This window comes from Vicugna pacos, chromosome 32 (genome assembly GCF_048564905.1).
Source record: "Vicugna pacos chromosome 32, VicPac4, whole genome shotgun sequence".
Classification (NCBI taxonomy): Eukaryota; Metazoa; Chordata; class Mammalia; order Artiodactyla; family Camelidae; genus Vicugna; species Vicugna pacos.
The window spans coordinates 18,780,786-18,798,829 of NC_133018.1; the positions used below are offsets into that span (position 1 = coordinate 18,780,786).

At 50.7% G+C, this 18,044-nt stretch overlaps 1 protein-coding gene across 1 annotated transcript; it reads right to left on the minus strand.

Moving 5' to 3' along the window:
* Positions 1–2,986: 2,986 nt before the first annotated feature.
* Positions 2,987–14,588, minus strand: MORN3 (MORN repeat containing 3). Its single transcript, XM_072952926.1, has 7 exons — positions 14,471–14,588; positions 12,114–12,287; positions 8,823–8,980; positions 7,067–7,226; positions 3,978–4,162; positions 3,656–3,736; positions 2,987–3,254 (listed from the first exon to the last, which is right to left on the minus strand). Exons 2-6 carry the CDS (start codon positions 12,256–12,258, stop codon positions 3,662–3,664), a joined length of 723 nt encoding a protein of 240 aa, XP_072809027.1. The 5' UTR covers positions 12,259–12,287; positions 14,471–14,588; the 3' UTR covers positions 2,987–3,254; positions 3,656–3,661.
* Positions 14,589–18,044: the final 3,456 nt, after the last annotated feature.

Here is an 18,044-nt window from a genome sequence, read left to right on the forward strand (position 1 = left end):
AGGGGGTCACCTTGTTTGACCACAGCAAGTAGGCAAATTCACAAATACTGAAACCGTGAATGAGGAGGATGCTAGTATGTTCCCCCCCTCCCGAGGCATATGCACCAGTTGCAGATTTCTTCCTAAGATATTCCTCTATGTAACCACATGTCAATGATTGGATTCAGGAAATTTAACATTTATGTGATACAGTCATCTAATATGCTTATTTTCAGTTTCCCTCTTGTCCCAGTCATGTCCTTTCTGACAGTGGTTTTTCCATCCAGGAGCATGCGTTGTATTGAGTTGTCATGTCTTTTTAGTCATCTTTAATTTGAAACAGCCCATCTTTGTTTTTTGTAAACATCAACATTTTTGAGGAGTCCAAACCAGTGGTTTTGTAGAATGCCACCTATGTCTAGTTTCCCTGAAGCTTTCTCATTATTTTGATCACGTTGTGCCTTTTGGCAGGAATTTTGATCTCCATTTTGCAGGTGACAAAAATCAATGACCAAAATATGTAGGTAACTACTAGGCAAAATTTGAGCCTGGAAGTCTGGCCCAGAGCCCCGGCACTCACTAATCTTACATAGGCTGATTCTGGCTTTGCTTAAGAAATTGAGAGATCCAACAGCAGCATTGCCAGGCCCACCTTCTTAAGAAGCAACAGCTGAGCTGCAACTACCTCTTCCCCAGGAGATGTGTTTGCCTCAGTCCCCACCACTCCCTCTTGTCTCACACCAGTCCAGCTTCATATGTTAACTTGCCTAGCCCCTGTGGGTCTTTGATTTTGAGAGCTTTGTTCTGTCCCACAAGCCTGATACAGAAAGTGGTTTTATAAAAATAAAGTGCTCTGGCTGAAGTAAAAGTTGGGGGAAAGTGTGGCCTTAAGCTCTTGTCCTTCTGTGCCTGCTTGGACATGGCCAGCAGCAGCTTCCTGGGCTGAGTGAGGAAGGGGGCCCTCCTTTACCATATAACGCATCTTGCCTCCATCCCACATCTCATGCACTGGGAGCCACACTCCCCTGTACCCGGATGGCCTTCTGACTGGGTGGGACTGAGTAGGATGGGCAGGTCCCCCAGTGTGAACATCCCTACTGCTCCCCAGAGACCTGGGCTTCTCCATGCACCCACCTCCCTGCTTCTGCAGAGACCTGGGATCCACTTGGAATGATTTCTGGGCTGTGCCTCTAGTCTTTGGGTTTCTTCCCTAAACTTGCCTGAGCTAAGAATCATCAGATTGGCTTGTAAAATGCAGATTTCCAAACCCTTGTGCGGATTCCAATTCAAGCTGGTTTGGGTGTGTCTCTGGAATCTCTTTTTAACAAGCACTCCAGGTTCTCAAATGCAGGCAACTAGGGAAACAGTTAAGAACACAGTCTGGTGGGGAGGGGATTGAAAAAAAACCAATCTCTTTAATTTCAGTTTTATGCTTTGAATAGATAATACATTTACAAATTCCAAATACAACAGTGAAAAATTGCTGTTTCTCCCCTGTTCCCAGGTTCCCAGTTGTTCCTGGAGATAACCATTGTTGCTGGTTTATTTTGTTCCCATCTAGACAGATTTATACATAAACAAGCACACACCCTACATTTTTCTGAAAAAAAAAAAAATGGTAGTCTTCTATATGCATTGCCACTGTTCCGCACCTTAAGAGTAGACAGACCTAAGTTTAAGTACACTTTCTAGTTTGGTAACTTGTGAGTCTCCCTGAACCTCAGTTTCCTCCTCTAAAATGGCACCAATAACAGGAGGACATCTTGTAGGCTGTTGAGGGGTCATGGGAAAACACATGTGTAAAGCTGTCAGCACAGGGCCTGGCTCCGTAGCTGGTTCGTTCTGCATCCTGAGGCAGCCAGGCTCAGCTTCCTGGCTTCAGAGGTACAGACTGAGAGCCATGCTGTGGGTCAGGCCACCCACTTAGGATTTAGATGGCAGAGAGAACCTCAGTAGTGTCAGTGAACGTTTACTGAGCCTGTCACTACATGTTGGGCACTTGCTGAGGGTTTTAAGAACATAGCATTTCAGGGTGATTTCATGGTATTAAACTATTAAAGCTGGGCTGAATAATTCTTTACATTATAACATGTTTAGCAGCATCCCCAACCTCTACCTGTTGGGTGCCAGTAGCATTCTTCCCTGCCAGTTGTGACAACTAAAAATGTCTCCAGACTTTGTCAGAATGACCCCAGGGAAGAAAGGGGGACAAAATCACCCTCAGATTAGAACCCCACCTTATTTCTTCCTTCCAGTAACCACAACAACTCCAGGTGGTAAGTCCCTGTTATTGTCCCATATTAGAGGGAAGGAAATCTGGAGAATAGAGAGGTTGGGTGACATACTCAAGAACACAGCTAATAAATCACACAGGCAGTCCGACTGCAGAGCTGCTGTTCCTACCTATTACGTAAGAGTCCCTCTTATCTTGCAGGAATGTTGTCTAGATTAGAATTATGCAAAGCCCGTCCCAGAAATCTGCTTCACAACTAACCTCAGTACATGTTTGTTATTAGATCTGCTAGCAAATCTTCAAAACACACCCTGTGAGATCTCTGAAGTCCCATTTTACAGATGGGCAACTAAGGTTTCTTGCTTAGGGTCACAGAGTCAATAAGTCAGAGGTTCTCAGCCCCAGCTGCATATTAGAATCAGCTGGGGACTTTTTGAAGGCCCAGGCCTCACCCCAGACAGATGAGATTCTCCGGGCTTGGGATCTGGGCATTCCCAGCTTTTAAAGCTCCCACGGGATTTCAAGGTTGAGCGCCTCTGTTAGGCTGAGAAGCCAGGTCAAGTTTTAATACCAAATCTTAGTGAACCAGTGTAACCAGATGCAGGCTCTGTCTCCTCCTTGGAATATCTAAGAGATCTGAGACCTGCAGGCACCTCCCCTTTCTGCCTCAAGGTAAGTCCATGCAGCCCATTGGGATGTTTTTCCTCTTCTCTACCTGAAATCCTTCCTGAGGCTCCCCCGCACTCCTAGCCCCACATACCACAGGCCCCCGACTCACACCACCAGGTTCTCCTTTATTCTCACGTGCTCAGGGATGGTCCAAGAGTAAAGGCTGAAATAGGAGGGTCCCGAGGCCAGCTGGGGAGAGAAGCACTGGCCTCCTACTGGTAAGGAATGATCTAGTGCTGGGAGATGTGAGGTCCCCGCTGAGAGTGCCAAGGGTGTATCCAAGTTGCATTTGCTTCTCCAGCAGGAGCTGCACCCGTCCGAGCAGTTGGGTGACTCCCGTCTGAATTTCTCCTCTGAAGTGCTGATGTTCACTCTGAAGGGACAAGGGGTGGCGGGGGCTGTAGCAACGCTCTCTGCTGGAACCCCACCTGCACCCACACCGGGAGGTGCCAGTCCCTGACAAGGCCCTGCTGCACAGATAGCAAGTGAAGGCCCAGGGCAAACCATGTTACTTGAGAGCACGCAGGGCAAGCAGGCCACCTGACGCTAATCCAGGGTTCGTGCCCAGGGTGCACGTGGGAGAATTTGGACAGGATTGGAATGACCTGGTCTTCAGGGAAGAGTCTGGAAGGGGAGGAATCAAAAAGGACCAGCAGGACTGCAGGAGGCAAGAAACCCACCCTTTCTGGTCCTGCCCCTGAGCCCTTTGGCCAGAGGAGACCCCAGGAGCTGCCTGGACCACATTGGAGGGTGGCAGGCATGCCTCCCCCTCACCTGGCATCAATCTCCTTCCTTGATCTTCTTAAACATGGCCAAGGCTTCCTCCAGCACGCCATCAGGGTCTAGAATTTTGACCTAGAGGTGAAGCAGCAGGGGTTGGTTTGAGGCGCATGGAAGGCCCAGGCTGCCAGCCTTTGGGGCACTGCCTGCATTGTGGGGGGATTGCCAGCCTCCCTGTGGATGCCCTAACTGAAAACAAAACCTTGTCTGTTTCCTGGCTGGGCCAGGCCAGGCTGGGTGTGGCTGGAGGGGGTTGCTGTTTTCTGTCTCTCTCTGGGTTGGGTGTGGCCCCCGGATCCGGGTGAGAGCTGCGTACCTCAGGAATGGGGAACTGAGTGGGCTCGGGGGCCACATCGCGGCCAAAGTCAATCATTGTGCCACACTTGGCCACGTCGTCGACCCAGAAGCCTTCAAACAGCTGACCGTGGTCCAGGTGGAAGAAACGCCCCGACCCATTCTTCATGCCTCTCTTCCAGGAGCCCTCGTAGCGGTTCCTCTTCTCTGGGGGAAAGGACAGGGAGTCGTAGGTGCTAACCCACCAAACCAGGCCAGACTACACACACCCAGGCTGGACCCTCTGCCACTCCCAGGCTACACAGCTCGCCCACCAGAAAGCCATGGGGAAAGCCAGGTTGACTAGAGTGTGCTGGTCTGGGTGGGTGGAGTTAGGTCTGGGGTGTCAGCCCTGGTTCACAGCTCACCTCCACTACCTTCCCGAACTTGGATGAGCAATGTAGTTTCCCAGCTGTACAAAATATAGCCAATAATCCTGAGAGGGGATGTTTCTCTGTGCCTGCTTCCATGCTATGTTTCTGACCTCATGTCTCACAAAAACAGTTCAATGAAGGATGATGGACTCTGTTTTACAGATGGAAGTTGAAAAGCTCAAGGAATCTGATTGCCTTGCTCAAGGTCACAGAATTAGGAAGCAGCAGAGGCAGGTTAGCCAAATCCTGTTCATCCCAGGTGCCCGTGTTCTTAATCAGGAATCAATTCTGGGGGAGAAGATATAGCTCAAGCAGTAGAGTGTGTGCTTAGCATGCACAAGGTCCTGGGTTCAATCCCCAGTGACTCCTCTAAAAATAAATAAACCTAATTACCTCCTCCCACCAATAAAATAAAATAAAATAAAAAATCTTAAAAAGGATCAATTCTGCTTCTCACTGGATAGTGGTGGTGATGGTGTAAAAATAAAAATAATAATAAAGCTAACATTTCTCAGCTCAACTTCCTAGCTGTGTAACCTTGAGCAAGTCACTTACCCATTTTGCCTCATTTTCTCGTTTGTAAAATGGGGAGAAGAGTAGCACCTCCCTCATAAAGTGATTGTGAAGATTAAATGAGTCCCTACAGGACATTAGAAGAGGACTGGACTTAGAAGAGACAGGACTTAGAAGAGTACTGGGTAAAATTTAGATCAGAGGTCAGCAAACTCTTCTTGCTGGAGGAGCACAGAGTATTTTCAGCATTGCAGGCCACAAGGTCTCTGCGCAGTTGGTTAACTCTGTCATTGCAGCACTAAAGCAGCTGAAGACAATACATAAGTGAATGAGCACATCTGTGTGCCAATAAAACTTTATTTACAAAAACATGTGTTGGGCTGGATTTGGCCCAAGAGCCCTAGTTTGCTGACCGCTGCTCATACAAGTATGTAGTGGTATCATTGAGCACTTACTATTATGGGTCATGCTAAGTACTGTACAAATAGAAACCTCATTTCACCTTCACAATAGCCTTCATTACGTTTTATTTTTACCTTTATTTTACAGATAAGAAAACCGAGGCATAGAGAGTTTAAGGAAATTAATTGCCCAAGGTCCCACAGCTAGTAAAGCTTGAGCCAGAATGTGAACCCAGGCAGGCTGGCTCCGGAGTCCAAGCCATTGGGAATGGTGCACTCAAAGCCCCTTTACCGTGTGGGCTCACAGCGGGCACTCACTGACCTTAGGCTACCACAAGGAGATGCTCACAGAAATCAGACATGGAGCTGGGCATGCGGGGTACTGAGAGTGACAGATGGACAGCTGGCCGAACTGGGCCCCACCCCACCCCCCAGCTGCCCAACGCCTCAGTTTAGTTGAATCTCATTGGAAGTTGGAATCTTGAGTTTTCAGGAGACGGGGCTCTGGTTTGCGTCCTCACCAGGAGCGCCTGCTATGTGGCAGGCACTAGGGAAACTGGGGGGGACAAAACAGACATGCTCCTGGTCCTTATGTAGCTCACAGTGTGGAGGGACAATGATACTGGCTTTATAGACAGCCTACTATGTGCCAGGACCTGTTCTAAGACTCCCTCATCTAATCCTCACCAGAGCCCTATGAAGTGGGTTCTGCCATTATTCCCATCTTACAGGTGAGGAAACTGAGGCACAGAGAAGCAAGTAACTTGCTCAAGATTATACACCGAGTACTAAGAAGGAAAGGAAGCAGGTGCTGAGAATATGAGGAGAATGTGCTTTAGGTGGAGTGGACAGGGAAGCCCTCTCTGAGGAGACAATGCAACGGTCTAGGGGAATCTTCTTTCTATTCCAGGAAGAGGGAGCCAGTGCAAGAGTCCTGAGGCAGAAAGTGTGGGAGGAACTGAAAAAAAGTTAGTACAGCCAAAACCAAAGGAGTCCACGGGGAGAGGGGAGGCAAAGGGGAGGCAAAGCCGAGAGGTGAGCAAGGCCAGATCATGCTGGGCCCCACAGAGCACAGTCAGGGCTCTGAACTCAGTCCGAGGGCAGTAGGGAGCTATGGAGAGGTTGAAAGCAGGGCAGCGACAAGTTCCAGTTTGTGAAGAGCTCGCTCTGGTTGCTATGTAGAGAATGGATTAGGTCCTGACACCAACGCAGGCTTCTCAGTACCCTTCCCTCTGCCTGGGAATGTTCTTCCATAGCCGGTGCATATCCGGCTCCTTTTAATTCTGGTCTCCATTCAAACCTCACCTCTTCAGGGAGGCATTCTCTGACCCTAACTCAATCTAAATAGCTCCTGACCCCAACTCCTTTGTCCTTCTCCAATACATCTTCCTGTTTTCAAGGAGAATTCCTTAGCACTGTGGCCCTCACAACAGGCTGGGGAACCTTGAGCAAATGACTTAACCTCTCTGTGCCTCAGTTCCTTTGCAAAGTGCAGATTATAAGAATACCTGTTTTAGAGGATTGTAGTGTGGGTTAAAGGAGCTCAGTGCTGAGCGGTGATTATTATGACTGTAAGACAATGTCTTAATTGTTTATATTATTGTCAGGTTCCCCTCTTACAGTGTAAACTCCCTGAGGGCAGGGGCCTGGACCCGTCATTCACCTTAACCCCCTCGGGAGCAGGGCTCTGCGGGGGCGTGGCCAGGCGTGGCCCAGAGTGCCACCCGAGGGCGCGGCCTGGTGGGCGTGGCCAACAGGCCATTGGGGCGGGGCTGGGAACTCACTCAGGCGTAACATGCCCTCTCCATCCGGCTTGTCGTTACACCACTGGCCCTCGTAGATGTCGCCGTTGCTGTAGTACATGCGGCCCCACCCGCTGCGCTGGTTGCCACACCAGTCACCCTCGTAATACTCCTTGGGTCCGAAAAACTGGATCCCATAGCCCTGAAAGCACGAAGGTGTCCCTTTTCACGGCGTCCCACAGCACTAGGAATCCCCACCATGCTCCCTGGCACCCAAGCCACACACCTGGGCTTCTTCCCTGTTTCCTCCCTCAGCCCCAAATCCAAGCTGAATGTACTGAAAAGTCTCCCAGTCTTCAGCAGCCCACCATCATTTCTCCCCTCCCCTCCCTCTGGTCTTCCTCCTCCACTCTCCAGTTCTCCCCCGACCTCAGGCATCCGCCTTACAGCGGCCAGGAAGATCTTTACCTCGCCTGTCTGCTCACATTTGCCCGGTCTCCCCAATTCTGCTCTGACCCTATTAAAAGTCCGCGATGCCTCTGCCAATCAGATCAAAGCTAGACTTTTCCCTCAGAAAAGTGAACATAAGCACACATTATGCAACCACAGAGAATCACGGGCTCCCCGCAGATCACACTTAAGGAGATTGGGCTCAGCAGCCTAGGTCTGCTTGTCAAAATCCTGATTTTCCGTGTAACCTTCCAGGCCCCACCTACCCTTACCCTGACCGCCCCCCCCCCCGCCCCCAACTCTTGTGGACAGACACACCTTGCTGTTGAATATCTGCTTCTTTTCGTTACTTCTGCCTCATGGGTTACTTCCTCTTCTTTTTTTCCTCCCTAACTCCTTGCATCTTTTGATGTCACTTTCTACAGGAAGCCTGCCGCAAATTCTCAATGAGCTGCCTCTCTCAACTCCCTTGTGAAAACCTCTATCCTAGCACCATATTGTCTGTAAATTATTTATCTGGGGATCTCTGTCCCCACTGGCAGATAAACATTTTGAGAACAGAAATCATGAAACCCTGGGCTCTATCACTTCCGGGCGGTGTGACCCCAGGCAAGGCACTTCACCTACTCCACCTTTCTGAGCTTGTTTCCTTATCAGTAAAATGCGAAGAATAATGATGATGATGATGATGATGGTAATGATGTCGATGTGAGAGTTTTATAATACCAAGGTACCAACAGCAGCTGTTCAACAGCAATACTGTATTAGTATCTGTCTCCATGATGTATGGTGAGGATTCAGGTTTTTAGGGGTTGGGGACGTGCCTCCAGCTGGCTTCCACCCTTCAGGACCTTCCTCTGTTGGCCAAGGGTGTGGCCTCTGCTTTCTTTCTTGCTCCCACTTTTCCTCCCTGCCCACCCCCCACCTCTTATCCAGTCCCAACAGAAAGGAATGCCCAGGGAAAAGAAAGCCAGGAAATGAGTGGGGAGAACAGGGAGGAGACTGCCCCCTCACAGTCTGGCTGGCTTCTTGTAGCCACAGGGTTTCATGGGCTCCTCCCTGGGCCCTCTCCTCTTGCTTCCTGTTTCCTGGGTTTTGTTCTGAGAAGCCTTGACGATTCCCCCACCTCTTCCTTCTACCCACACAGCAACCCTGTTCTCCTCCCCTCTGGGGCCCCTTTCCTTTTCTCCCAGGCCTCTCTGACTGCTACACACACACACACACACACACACACACACACACACACACACACACACACACACACACACACACACACACACACACACACACAGAGTCTGCTTTCAGACTGGCCCATGTCCCAGGGCATGACGGGAACCACAGCACTCACAGATTTCTTATCGCCTTTCCACCAGCCTGAGTAGACCCTCCTGTACTTTCCGGTCTCTTGGTCAGGAAGGCTGAGGGTGCCATAGCCATCTCGCTTCCCGAACTTCCAGTCCCCCTCATAGATGGCTCCTGTCTTCTTCCAGACCTGTGTTCCTTTCCCTAGGGACATAAAGATGGGCCAACACTGCCGGCATGGCCTTCATGGGGCTAGAGGATTAGGGAGGCAGGCACTGCATCGGCCTGGGCCTCAGGGGCCCCTAGACTGGACAAATCTCCAGGACTGGGGTCTGTGGCTGGTGTCTAGACCCACAGTACCCAGGAAAACCCCAAGAAAGTTCCATTTCTACAGCCCTCAAGCCAAACTGATATAGCAAACCCCAGGTAGAAATCTGCCCCTTCCGTGTTTCAGCTTCATCTTTTAATAACAATGAATGGATACACCAAAGAGTCAGGATTTCTAGAAAACGTTCTGTATATTTAGTTCTTTAGTTCTCCTGAGCACATATGGGGACCCATCTCCTACTACTCCAGCCCCTTCTGTGTCCTTCATTCCCATTTCCATTCCGCCCTCCAACCACCTGCTGTTCCTGGAACCCACCAGATACACTTCCGCCTCAGGGCTTTTGTACCCTGGTTCTCCTTTGGCCTGGAACACTCTTCCTCAAATATTTGCTCAGTCCCTACCTCCTGCAAAACTTTGCTGAAGTCTCATTTTCTCAATGAGGCCTACCCTGACCATCCCATTTAAAATTATAAGCTTCAGCCATTGCAATCTCAGTTTCTTATACAAACATCTTAAATGCAATAATAATTTTAAAATTAAATTATAAGCTTCTTTTACTCCCTTACCCTGCTCTGTTTCTTTCCATGTCACTTGTCAACTCTTAACATAATAGATAATTCACTTATTTATCACTTAGTGTCTATTGTCTGTCTCTTCCAGGAGAATGTACACTCCCAAGGGCACAGACTTGTCTGTTTTGTTCACTGCTCTACTTCCAGCATGGAAGAACAGTGCCTGGCATGTTGTAAGTGACCAGTATTTGTTAAACAAAGAGATAAATATAGCATTTGTGGAGTACCTATACACGCCAATTCATGTCCTAGTCCTTGGTAGCTCAGGAACAAATCCAGTATTGTCCCTGTGAGCTTTTTGATCTAGTGCAAGTAGCCTAACTCTCTGGGCCACAGGCTCCTCATCTGTAAAATGCGGATGAGAATATCTTACGGGGTTGATCTGATCACTAAATTCGTTAATATAAGTGGAACACTTTGGACAATGCCTGCAAACAGAAAAGATGAAATCAATGACTTTCACCCTGGAGGTCTGGAGGTAGGGTCCAGTCACACTGTAGGGAATGAGGGGGTATTTACACCTGTCCTTCTTCTAGTTTATTTCCTTTGGGGACTCAGGCCTCCTTCACTCTCAGTCCTTGAGGTCTGCATGGGGCTGACTCCTCTTCCTGGCACGCCTAGCCAATCAGTGTTAGTCTCCCCATCCAGGACACTGTGATTGGCTCAGCAAAGGCCATGTGACCCCAGTTGATCCAATGAGGCTGCCTGCCTTCCAGATGCAGGCAGAACTTACCAAGGCCTATGAAGCCTTAGATAACTGGCCCTCCTGACCTGCCCTTCTCTCTCCCCTCACTCTCTGTGTTCCAGCCACACTGGCCTCCAGTCTGTTCCTTGAACCAGATGTGATACCCCAAACCATCCCTCCATTTCTGAGTCCACTGTCTAGAAGATGCTCTCCCCCCTGCCAAGCTAATCATTTCATCCTCTGGGCCTGTCTCAAACATCACCTCTCTGACTGTCTATGTACTCCCGGCCCCTTTCATGGCTTCTCTCTGGTTCCCCCGTCCATCCTGATGATTCCACGGTCAGCTGAGTGGCCTTGAGTAAGTCACTTCCTCTCTCTGAGCCCGAGTTTCCTCTTCTGTAAATGGGATAGTACCTATTGTGCAGGTTCTCTGTGAGACAGGAAGCACCCTGGGGGGTGAGATTATTCTAGATGCCTAGTAGAGGACCTGGCCTAGACTAGGAGCACAATGAGTGTTAGTGGGGTGAGTGGTCTGGGAACCACTGGAGCCACCCCATCCTTGCCCTGCATGACTACTCTCTTGACTGCTTCCAATGCTTATACCCCAGCAACCCAATTCGGCTAGGCCAAAGGTGAGTCAAGAGGAGGGAGAGCGTTGGGCCTGGACTCTGACAGATCTGTTTTCTGCAGCCCCAGCCCCTCTGTGTTTCCAGGGTTTGCGGGGAGGCAGCACTCACACAGGAGGACTCAGAGGGCCACACCAGCCTACAAGGTCCTATCGCAGGTGGGGCAGCTGAGTCCAGAGAATGGGACATGACTTACCCAAAGTCACACAGCTACTCAGTGGTAGAGCCAGGCTCAGAACCTCAGAGCCCTGACTCCTAGTCCAGGGCTCTGTCCACACCCATACTGCCCACAAGGACTGAAACATGCAGGCATATCCCTGCCATGGTCAGCCCTCAGAGGACATTCCAGAGGTTCCCATTCTGCACAGACCCCTGGCTACATACTTGATAGATCTCATCTCTTCTCTTATCTTAACAGATAGGTTTTATTTCCATTTTACAGATGGGGAAACTGAGGCTCAGAGTGGTATAGTAAATCTCTTGAGGTCATAGTTGGCAGAGCTGAGATTCTGACCCAGGTTCATAGACTCCAATCACTTAATGTGGGAAGGCAGGAGAGAAGAGTGGTTAAGGGCATAGAACCTGGAACGGCAAGACCAGACCGAAAAGCCCTACCACTTTTTCTGGATAATTTTTTTCGTCTTCAGAGCTTAGTTTGTATCACAGGGACCCCGTACTCCCTGCTAGTTAGACTGGGAGCCCAGCCCAGTTGGGGGCAGGGAGGTCCTCTGCTGGTTTGCAGGGCTGAGTTTGAAGACCAGAATCCCAGTTGCAAGCTAGTTTCCGGAGGCTACCTTTTCCTTCTCCCAGCCAGCCCCATGCTCAGCCCAGGTCTCAGAGGGTAGAGAATGAACTGTGCCTGAGAACCCCGGCTGAGGCTGCAGCTGTCTAAAGACCACTTTGTCCCCTGCGGGTCCCCAAGACCCCTGCTCAGCTGAAGCCAGGGCTGAGTTTGGTTCCAGAGCCACAGCTTGTGGAGGCCCCTGGCTGGTCCAGGTCAGCATTCACCCCTTGGGGACACTTCTCATGTCCCCAGTGAGTTATGCAAGCTGCTTCCTTGGCCCTGGTTGGTCACCATGGTCCAGACCCCGTACTCACCACCTGAGCCCGAGGGTCCCCCACTCACCGTGTTTCTTGTTGTCCTTCCACTCACCCACGTAGTGGTCACCATTGACAGCGTACACCTGGTGCCTCAGTCCATTCTTCTGGGCTTTTCGGTCCCACTCCTTCCACAAGGGCCCTGACTTTTGTAGGCACTTGGAGATAGGCATGTTGGCTGCTTCTGTGGGGCCAGAGGGTGCTGCAAAGTGTTAGGGACATCAGGGGCTCAGTTCGCCCTGCGTAATGCCCGGATTTTGGGGTTTCTTGGGGAGACACTTGTCTGAGCGCAAGTAGTGTGAGTCATGTGTGTTCTGAGTCCCCGGGGCAGATGAGCAGCCCTTGTGGGGGATTCTTCTGTGCTGGACTAACGCTAGGCTGTCTCTTCCCTTGCCTCTCAGGGAGATCCCTGGGGCGGGGGATCTGATGGCACAATTGCTTGGGATGGGAACCCAGGGAGACCAGTAGAGGAGGGGGGTTTGTGATGGCATCAGAAAGAAGCTGCCCCAGGCGAGAGGGTGAAAGTCACATATTTAATAACCAGTATGACCAATCAGAGTGGATGCTGGCTCTAAAGCTAGATCCTGGCCGGGAGCCCCCAGCGGTGAGCACTGGGACGCGCTCCAGGGGAGTGGCAGGCTAGCCAGGCCATTCTGTCTGGGCTGGCAGACGGCTGCTGTGGCACAGCCTACAGGGACACCCCACCACCACCACTGGTCCAGCACCCTGCACTTTAGCCTCCTGGGCCCTGTTTCCTCTGCCTGGTGGATAGGATGGTGGAAAAGCCAGGGGCTGGCTTTGCAGGGGTTTGTGAGCTGTAGGAGAGCCCATCAACTAAAAATACTGTCTCTGGAATGACCACCTGTCCCGGCTTGTCTGGAACTGAGGGTTTTCCTAGGACCTTGGACTTTCAGTGCTAAAACTGGGACAGTCCCAGGCACACCAGGAAGGCTGATCAGCCTTCTACCCCTGAGCTCTGACCTCTGACCTCTGCCTGGGCACTCTCCCTGTCTGCCTCATCACCTGATTAGGTTTTATTCATCAGACCAGGGCTCTCCTCCCTGCCCTGCCTGGTGGGGTTGCGGAGAGACTGTGCGTGGTCTAAGGTTTCTCCCCAGTCTGGGAGCACACCATGGGCTCTTGATGTCCCCAGGATCTCCAGTGCAGACGTCCATGTCCATTTGTCTGTCTCCAGGGGACTTGTGCAAAGTGATAAAGATGGTCTCCAAATCATGGGGATCCCTGTTTCCCCTCAGAAAATACCACCTATCCTGCTCCATGGGTTTGGGAAGTACGCTCGCACGCGACGCGCGCACTCCAGCAGTGCTAGCAGCCAAGGGTGGGGCAGTCGGAGCATGGGGCATGAGGGGATGGGGGAGGGGGACTAGAGTGAACAATTTAACCATCAGCAGGCAGAGGTGTTGACCAATCAGCATGACCACAGGGCTGAGCAGATTTCAGGAGATCATGGTGTCCCAGGCATCCACCCACTCAGGGCCAGCGTCACAGGTGTGCAACCTGAGCAGTTGCACAGGGCCCAGTCCTTAGCAGGGCAAGTGCTTGGTTTCGGCTCTGCTGTCACTGTTTCGAAATGCTTTATACTTTATGAGCTAGGACCTTGCATTTTCATTTTGCACTGGGCCCTACCCATCAAGGAGTTCCCTGGGTTGGGCCACAGCAGGGGCCTGCAGGAGTCTGACCAGGCTGGCCAACCACACTGGCTAGTACATATTTTGACAATCATGCCTAGGAACTGGGAAGGAAAGTTACTCCAAGGAAAGAAAACAGCCAAGGCAAAAACTGGCCAGAGGGAAACAGTCTCAGATCCTAAATTTAATGTTTTTCTTTTTTTCTCCCATTTGCATGTACCACGTGTACTATGATTAACCTATATATTGAAATTATTTCACTTAAAAAAGAGCAATACATTTACCCAAGAAAGAGATGTTACATATTATTACTTAAGTCTTAGCTAGATACTGGGGCTTACAGTTGAAATTAGCGAAGTTCAGAAAGGTGTTAAAGCCATATTCGCCTCAAACTGACACTTTCTCCTTGGCTTACTCACAATTGTACGAGAACTCAGACTGTAGTAACTTTCTTACGATGTCATTAGGTGTTAATTCTTCATCAATGTAATATAAACTCATCCTCTGTTCCACACTTTCGGAAACGTAAGATTCTACCCAAGAGGAGGTTGCGGTCTTAACACAGGAGCTACTACTGATAGTAAAAGAAAGCCTTGCAACGAGGCGCGCGGACTCTGCCCGGGTTGTTTTGACATTGAATAACAATAATTACCATTCCGGAAGGTGGAGGGAGCCGGGCCTAGGCAGCTTGGGGTCAGTCGCCAGCCCGCGCCCCGTCACACCTGCGCCCGCTCACCTGGGCTCTCCTGCACCGCGGCGGAGCCTGGATCTAGAGTCCCAGGCAGAGAGCGCGGGGGTCGCAGCCCTCCGCCTCCAGCCTCAGTCGCCGCGGGCAGCGCGCGCTCCGGCGTCCCTTGCCTGCCCAGGGTCGCTATGGCAACGTGGAGCCCCGGCCAAGCCGGCCCGCAGTGCCCGCCCCTTCCTGCGGAGGCTGTGCGCTCGCGGGGCCGCGCGTGGGGAAGGCTGCACATCCTCCCGTGACACGGAAGGACGTCTTCGGGCCTGTGGAGGTCGAGTGCCGGCTGGTGCACCGGTCTGGTGGCCAAAGGCTGGTGGTGGGCGAGCCGGAGAGACCAGATACCCAGGGAGCGTGGGCCACGGTGTGCCCAGGAAGGTTATTGCCTTCCCCACCCCAGCTCCTCTCCCGTCCCGGGTTCCTCAGGGCAAATACAGCCCCCAAAGCAGGCAAGAAAGGGTTAAAGGCTTTTCTGCCAAGTCACAAAGACAAAAGGGCAAAATTTGAAGGGAAAACCAACATTACACCTGTTCTTTGTTTTGTGAGGATCTACTAGACTCATTTGAGACTCTGAGGGAAGCTGTATGGCCCCTCCGCCCCGGAAGATGCATATGCTTTACATATACAACATAAATACCAGTTGGGGCAAGTCACTCCTGAGCTGGCTTTCCTACAGTGGCTCCCTTGTCACTCAGAATAAGAACGACTTGCCTACAGTGGCCTTCAAAGCCCTGTGTCATCTGTCCAGCTCCCTCCCCTTTCCTTTCTGAGCTTGTCCCCTGCCCAGTCCCACTCTGCTCTAGCCACAGGCTTGCTTCCTTGCTGTTCCTGAAAAATGCGGGCCAGGGTCCCGCTTCAGGGTCTTTGCCTCTTCTGTGTGCTCTGCTAGGACATCTCCAGACAGCACCTAGGTCCCTCCGTGCTGTATGGGGCTTTATTCAAACATCATCTCAGTAAGGAGTTTCCAGACCGCCCAATTTACAACTGGAATCTCCATCTATACTTCCCACCCTGTTTTCCTCTTTCCCATCCTCATTCCTGTTTCATGTTCTTTTCAGCACTTAGCACCACTGTATACACACACACACACATTATTTATTGTCTGTCTCTTTGGAAGCAAAAATTTCTTTTCTTCCGACTTCTAAGGGGAAAATTTCAAAAACATAACACAGAATAGCATAACTAATAGTACAATGAATATCTGTTACAACTTCTGCCCATACTGGACAGTGATCGGCATGTTGAAACTGAGTCCCTCTAAAACCGAGTTCCTCTGGTACTGTGTTTATGATTGACTTCTCTATCTCAAACTTTATTCCCTTCCTTGTCCTGCCCCTGTTCCCCTCCGGACTGAGGAGTATCAAGAAAGGGGGGATTGATACCAAGCAGGACCTTATGGTGGGGTGGGGGGCCTACATGGGTACAAAAACACCTCTGAATTCCCCCACTGATTCTCATTTGTAGATAAAAGGCTGTAGTCTCCTAGGCCTCAAGCCAGTTAAGTATTAAACAAGAGTCATGGGACTCCCAGTTCCTCCTGAAGGGTTACAGAGAACAATCTGATGCATATCTTTGAGTTGTTCTGCAAAAGCTAAGACCCCCAACCCAGGTGGAGGATGCTGACCACATGCTGACCACAATCACGTAGACCTCAGACTGTTGGAACCGGAAGGCTGATGATTGAGATTCCCGAAACATCACCCTGTTACCGCCATAAGCTGAACACGCATCCTAGAACCCTCTTCCCTAACACTGTCTTTAAAACCTGAAAATCATCAGAGAGCTCGCTGGGGTCTTTTGAACAAGAGCTGCCTGTTCTCTTTGCTTGGCATCCTGCAAATAAACCCTTATTTTGCTGCAAACCCTCAGTGCTAGAGCTTGGCTCTCTGCACCTCGGTTACGCAAGTCTGTGCTCGGTAACAATATTTGAAGTCAAAGAAATTTTGATTTTTTTTCACTGCGGTCTCCCTAGGACCTAGAAGAAATGCCTGGCACCTAGTAGTTGCTTCATAACTTGTCAAATGAATGAATGAGTGATGTGCTTTCAGGGACTCCTGCTCTGGGAGTCCTTAGTCCTCAGGTTGGAGATTCCTGCTGGAAAGGAAGCAGGAGCCTCAGGCCCCGTTGTGGAGGCAGTATCCTGCCCAGGAGTGTGCTTGCCCCAGCTGCTCGCCAAGCCGTGTGCCCATGGGGCTGTGTCCTCTTGGAGGGGTTTTTTCTGATTTGCACAGAGGTACAGTATGGACTACAGGCAGCCTTCCTTGGGTGGAGGCTTCCTCCTGCTGCACAGAAGCACTTCTGTCTTGCTACCAACTGTGTTCTCTGTGCTGTTGATACCAGGCTGTACCCCCAATATCTGGCACAGTCCCGGCACACAACCTGCACTTAGTACGTCTCTGTAGGATAGAAGGATAACAAATGTGCTGGTCATTGACCAGTTTGTCCTCAGATCCATTCCTCACCCTAGCCTTGCTCTGCTCTGCTGGGGAGGGGAACCCTCTCCTGCGAGCTGCTGCATTTCTCAGACCTCTGGTCAGTTCACTTCCAGCACCTTCAGCCCACGGGAGACAATGGCAAGGAGCCTGAGTGGTAGGCAGGAGGGAGGGAGAAGCTGGGGTATTTCTTCCTCTCTCTCTCCACCTTGGGTTGTGTCTCTGGCAGACAGTGCATGGGGCGGCCTCTCCTGCCTACAGGTCTGGCCCAGGAGCTCTGGACCCCTCCCTCATCCCTCCAGTCCTGGATGTGGGAGTGGCGTCCTCGGTTGCTCATATTGAACTGTCTGCTTTCTTCCTAGTGTCCATTCAGCGCGTCCAATGCCTTTGTAACGAACCCCTCCCCACCGTTAAATTCCCTTTGTCGACCTGTCTGGCACAAAGTTTGGTTTTCTATCTAGATTCCGATAGAGGACTGTGGTCAGGTGACCAGTCATACCCAAAATAGGTGACTTGCTGACCAGTTGGTGGAGGTGACCTGAGACCGGGTAGAGCAGTCACTGCTGGTGCCCACCTTGGTCTTTTCAGATCCCCTTCCCAGTTCTGTGTGTCCATCCCTGTTGCATCTTTCAGCTCTGGCTCTTCCGAGGACTGTCCCTGAGCTACTGAGCCACTTCTCTGTTCGGGCCGAGAGCTGAAATGCCAGGGCATCGACGCCCCTCCAGGGTGGCCCATATATTAGGATGACACAAGAGTGGGAAGGCTCTGACCTCAAACCGAACCAACCCAGGTGTGATTTTTCTTCTTTATTTTTCTGTGTGATTCTTCTGCTTATTGTGGCAATACACACATAACATAAAAGTTACCATTTTAATCATTTTCCAGTGTACAGTAAGTACATTCGCAATACTGTACAATCATCACCGCCATCCATTTCCAGAAATTTTTCATCATCCCAAACTGAAATTCTGTGCCCATTAAACAATAGCTCCCCACTGCCCCCTTCTCTCGCCCCTGGTAACTTCAGTTCTACTTTCTGTCTAGGAATCTGCCTATTTTGGGCACCTCCTCTAAGTGGTTCATAGGATATTTGTTGATGTATAATCTTTGTTCTAGAGCTCCCTGTGGGATCTGGCTGCGCT